General features: G+C 36.5%; 1 protein-coding gene across 1 annotated transcript in view; it reads right to left on the bottom strand.

The window, feature by feature from the left end:
- AHNAK2 (AHNAK nucleoprotein 2) overlaps positions 1–5,457 on the bottom strand; it is a 30,042-nt gene extending 24,585 nt beyond the window's left edge. The window contains exons 1-6 of the mRNA XM_063159358.1: positions 5,448–5,457; positions 3,792–3,874; positions 2,937–3,026; positions 2,126–2,182; positions 1,373–1,514; positions 857–1,032 (exon numbers count right to left, since the gene is read on the bottom strand). Coding sequence (XP_063015428.1) covers positions 857–1,032; positions 1,373–1,514; positions 2,126–2,182; positions 2,937–3,026; positions 3,792–3,874; positions 5,448–5,457 — 558 coding nt within the window. The remainder of the gene's footprint in view (positions 1–856; positions 1,033–1,372; positions 1,515–2,125; positions 2,183–2,936; positions 3,027–3,791; positions 3,875–5,447) is intronic.
- Positions 5,458–5,718: the final 261 nt, after the last annotated feature.

Below are 5,718 nucleotides of genomic sequence, written 5' to 3'. Positions count from 1 at the left end.
CTAAAAGAACAAATAGTATTCAGAAGATTAGCAGTAACCTAAATATAGGTGCAACAGAAAATAAAAAACATACCTTAAAACCTTCTTTTTATTACTAGTATCTACTTGTTATATAAAAAAATCCTGAAGATTATAAAAATATGCAATGTCAGGCAGAAATTACATCAAACAAATGGAGTGTAATTTATGGATTTCTGAAGATATTCCTTTCAAAATATTACAGTAAACAGTGGTTTCTGTATGTATGTATGCAGGTTATCTATCTATCTATCTATCTATCTATCTATCTATCTATCTATCTATCTATCTATCTATCTATCTATCTATTTATCCCTGTACAAATATATGTTATATATAGTATTTATCTATATGTATAGGTATATGTATATGAAGAAAATATGATCTTTAAGTTGATGGAAACCTATGAAGAGGTCTCTCAAAATATCAGTGGTTAGACACAGATTTTTTTAATAGAAAAATCTTACAAAGAAGCTTTGAATTAAAATTTTTACTGATATTTTACATTTTGGAACATACATTATAAGTATTACAGAGATTACCCAAGTCTGTTCCATCAGTGGACAATCAACAATTAAAAAATGCTGACTCATTAAAGAATATTTTCACCACTTAAAACAAGATTGTGGATATATATAAAACCCATAGTCTCACTCAAGATATTTAAAAAGCTGCAAATATTGTGTGGGATTTTTTAAAATAATGAATATTCATGCTATTAACTTTAAACACATATGTAAGTCTTAAGAAGACACAAGCATTTGTTTTATGATCTATTTCCACAGAGCACATTACTATAGTATGTTACCCAAACTTTGTAAACTAATCAGAAATGTACCTGGCCTATCCTTTCCTTTTTGTGCTGGGCTGAAGAGTGTTCCAGATCTTCATGCACGGAAATTTTTCTTTTGAGGCTGAATTGGACTCTGTATGGCTCGGAATATTGGAGAATCTTGAGTGCATCTTCATATTTGATATTATCAAAAAATATTGTAGCACTTAGAAGCTGATCACCTGCAAGTGGAATAATACATAATTTTAATTACTTTGTGTTTTCTTATCTTTTTTTTTTCCATTTTAGTTTTGTATATACTACTTTCTATGTATCTTTTCCACTGTTCCAGTGACAACTGATGTTTTTCGATGGTATACAAAAAACATCGCATTTCATTATTGTTCAAGCAAGTGATCTTAGAAATTATTTATATGGACAGGTTAAGCTCATAGATAACATTAGTTGGTTTAAAATCTACTATTTCTGATACCTAAAGAGATGGCAGATCACACAGCTACAATTCTCATTATTTAAAGATGCAGAATAAAATTTAAAAAAATATTAAAAATCAGACTTTACCTTCTCTAAGACTAAATATTTTTGAAGCAGGAGATTCCTTAAGTACTTTTTTAATAAATATTCCTTCATTTCCTCCACCTTTTACACTAAAACCACTAGCTCCAGCTTCCACTTCTGTTTTCAGGGTCACTTCCATTGTCTCCTAGAGATAGAAAAATATGTGAATTTATAATTTTTATTAATTTGCATTAAAGGGTTCTAAGTTGTTCTACAATAAAAAATTTAATCTCCTCAGGTATATTTTCAATAGCTCAAGAAAGATTATCCAAAATTGAGGACATACTTAGTGTGGGTTTGATTCTGTTCTAAATTACAGTTAAGCACGTGTGTTAGGGTTAAGTTAAATCAGGGTCATAGGGAAAATAGGTTATAATTTTAAAATGTGAAACATATGGAAACTTTTAGGGCTGAAAGACTGTATTTTCTGTGAAGATGTTAACCACTCAAAGTCAATGGGCCGAAAAGAAAAGAAAAAAGTCAAAATAAGAGCTTAATGCTGTACTGCACTCAAATCAGAGAAGGCTAAAGAAAGAATTCTAAAAAGAATTATGGAAGGACCACAAATAGGACAAATCAGTGTTCCTGCCCGTGCCACAACTTGGCCATTCATGAAGTTCCTGATCAAAACAAGTCCAAAGTGACTCTTTGCCCATTTGTCCTTCCTTCTGTCCTCCCATTCATGTCTGTGTGTTTTAACAAACTTTACTATTTACAAGGCTCATACCTAAAGCTACAGAGTGCTTTTAGACTGACCTGTGGATGACTCTGCTTTGATTTATCTGTAGAATGCTTTTTGTTTTCTTCTTGAGGCTGAAAAACAATTTTGAATTATTTCAAGTTCAGAAGCCACGGCGATCTTAAGTACAACAAAAGTCAGTTAAAATTCCTGGTTTAGAGCAAGAAATGAGGCTGACTTTAATGGCACAGAGCAAAATCAGGATCAAGAGCCATGTACAACATGAATTATTTAACTATACTAATCTCAGCAGTAAATTAGATGCCAAGGCCTCCCTTCATTGTACCAAAATTTGCATTAAATCAGAGACCATTGTAACAAAATTTGCATTTGGTCAGAGACCAAATGTCTTAAGATATTGGAAGTCTTTCTGTGTCCTAATGTAGTATATTGTTCATCTTTCAATTTTGTAAACGTAATTTTTTTTACTTATTCAGCTTCAGCATGAATTTTAAACTGTTGCCTACTTAACATGGCTGACTAATTAAATCTCTAACTTTGAATAACCAAGAGATACAGGTAATTTTGAAATACTTATTAATTAGGTTCAAGCCATATATTCTAACATGAAAAACACTACAATTTCTTTATGCTCTCTGTCTTGTGTCCTTTACAGAATTAAGTCAAATGCATTTTCTTGCCAAGAAACAAGAACATGGTCAGGAAGCCCAGCACAAAATAAATCCATCAATGAACAGAGATGCAGTTTTGGTGGGGACAGGAAGACAATGTGGCTGCAGCAATGTCCCATTCTATGGCATTGTGGGAGCTAAAGCCTCTTGAATCAACTTGATAAAGCCATGCCTGCATGAAAATTAATTATCTTGCCTTTAAATAGTCTTCTTCTTCAGGATACTCATAAACTGGAGAGGATCCTTGTGGCCTTGGACGAATGTCTTCTACTGCCACTTCGGTAACCTGTGGAAAAGACACGAGCAGTGATAAAGGAACACCCACCATTAAACAGTGACTCATTTTTAGGACTGTTTCTCTAGCTATCCATAGTGTCCTTCTGAGTAAAAATCTTTCATTAGTGATGGTGGATAAAAAATAGCCAGTAACTTTTTTTAGGTCAAGAACAAATACAGTTCTCATGTTAAAGCACTCAAACCCACAAGGGACAGAGTTCTGAGAGACAAAACCCAGTGGTAAGCTTATTTTGATTTTATTTATGTATTGTGTGTATCTGCAGACTGAACAGACTGAAAACAGACAGATCAATTAGCAATAACTGAAAAAATTTAAAAAAAAATCTCTTCCCGGCTGTATTTCCATACCTAAACTTTGCATCCAATGGCTTCAAACTTTATTGCCCTCTATAAGCAAGCAAAAGTCCCAGCAGGAATTTCTGCTGACAAGCAATTGGCACTCTTCCTTCTCCAGTCAGACAATAGGGAACCTAAACTGTCTAAATCCTTAAAGAAACGTTACTGTAGTTAACAGCCATGTAATAGTTTGCTAAGTCTTGGTAGCAAACTTATGCCAATGAGCCATGGCAAAGAGCAGACGCCTTTACACTGAAACATCTTTCTGGGTTTTGAGCTGGCAGGACAGTCCCAAGCAAAAATACAACATTTTTAATGGGAAGGAAAACCACCAGAAAGACCTAGCCATAAACAAAATATTTAAGATCCCACTCTGACAAACTGTCATCACAGAAAAATTCAACTCTAAGAAACTCACAGAATCTTCCTCCTCTGCATCTGCATCTGCATCGGCATCAGCATCTCCCGGGGCCTCGGCCGGTCTCAGCTGTCGTCCAGAACCTGAAAGCAGCACACAGGTTGTGGTTGTTGGTGCCTCACGATGCACACAGAGCACAGAGCAGTCAGCTGGCAAGCTGAAATCCCCTGCAGCAGCAGGGCTGTGCACAGGCCACTGGAAAGGCCTGCCTTAATTTAGATTCCCAGCATCACAGAATGGTGTGGGTTGGAAGGGACCTTCAAGATCATCTAGTCCTCCCTACTAGCCATGGGCAGGGGTTATAATCTGGTTTACCTCTAATTCCACATTTTCTCCAAGCTGGGGGGGTTTTTGTCTTTCACAAAAGCCTTTACATTTCTGGATATGAGTATTTCTGATATCTTTAGAAAAAGAAAAACATCGACCATCTGCTGACCCCTGTCTCCTGCACCAGCCTCCACCTTTCCAGAGGGATTGAGCATAGCCCACAATGAAAGCTTGGAGGGATTGGAGACCAGAAAAGGGGAAGGAGAGGCGTACAGAGGGAATCTGAAGTGTTTCTCCCTGAATTGTTTTATTATTTAAAATAGCAGAATCAGTAATTAATAATTTGCTAATTCACAATGGATTAAATTGATTGAAATTCCCCATATTGAGACCCTTCCTCACTTCTGACAAAGGTCTTAAGAACAGGAGAGTAAATATCACGAACCTTGACAGTACAAAAGACACTGTTTTCTTACTTTTTAAAAGTATTGAGGGCACACAGAGGTGAAGGAGATGGGCTGTCTGAAAGTATGATCCCCTTGAAATGCTTTAAATTGGGCACCAAAGAATGAAAACAGCATGAATTAGAACATTTGCAGAGATCCAGCTTTAACCAGTAGAGGACAGTGTGGCTGAACTACATATTCCCTAATGCACCAGCTATTCACACACATGCCCAAGTCCCTGTCCCAATAACTGTGTCTCTTTCCTGTCTCCATGCTTGTTTTTTCCAAGCCATCAGGCTGTCTAGCTCCCCAACTCTCAGTTCTGCAGCTGCCATTACTATACATAGCTTTGGCTCTCCTAAACAGATCCTCTGGCTTAAAAATATGCTCAAAAACTGGAGAAAACAACTGACAAGAAGAACTGTGCAACTCATTGTCTGTCTCAAATGGAGAGTCCTTGGGCTGGAACACAAGATTTCTGGACATTACACACTCTGTGTGCAGACAAGATGGCACAACTTAGTCATGTCTGCAATCACTGACTTACACACGCTGCCAAGCTTTTGTTAGTGGCTGGAATTTTGCTGGTCACTCCTCATAGTTTTCTGATCTACATTTACTTCTTCCTCGATTTTTTTTGAAGATGAAATTATATAGTACAGGCAAAGTTTTGCAAGAGTTATGCCCCAGTGATCAGCGATGGACCACTTTGTTAAGGTGGATGGAAACAGTGTGCTTCCAGTGGGAATATCCTCTAACAGTCTCTGGGTCAGGCTTCCAAACTTGATAAAATAAAAGGCAATCCACATTAGCCATATGTACAGCATCATAATCAGTTCTCCTGCAGCATTCCAGCCCCAGGGAATTAGGATCAACCCAGAACACATCAGGGCTGCCAGATCATTCATCCTTTAGCCTTCACAGCACTAGTCCTGACACCTACAATGGACCATTCTGGCAAATTCTAGAAAATGGTCTTAATGCTCATTTTAGCTCAGATTATTGACCTGCCTGAAATTTAGCTTGATTTTTTTTCAAAAGCTCTAGCATTTTTAGTCTTCAGAAGCTCTAACAACTGAAAAATTAGCATAACCATATAAAAAATTTAGACATGGAGTTATAAACCTGATTTTAAGCATTTCTGCTTGAAAACTCTGGAATCCATTCATGAAGCACTTCACCAAATGTATTTTAATAAGCATCATATGAGGAGA

The sequence above is a fragment of the Melospiza melodia genome, chromosome 6, assembly GCF_035770615.1.
Source record: "Melospiza melodia melodia isolate bMelMel2 chromosome 6, bMelMel2.pri, whole genome shotgun sequence".
Lineage (NCBI taxonomy): Eukaryota > Metazoa > Chordata > Aves > Passeriformes > Passerellidae > Melospiza > Melospiza melodia.
This window is presented reverse-complemented; position numbering and strand designations above follow the sequence as displayed.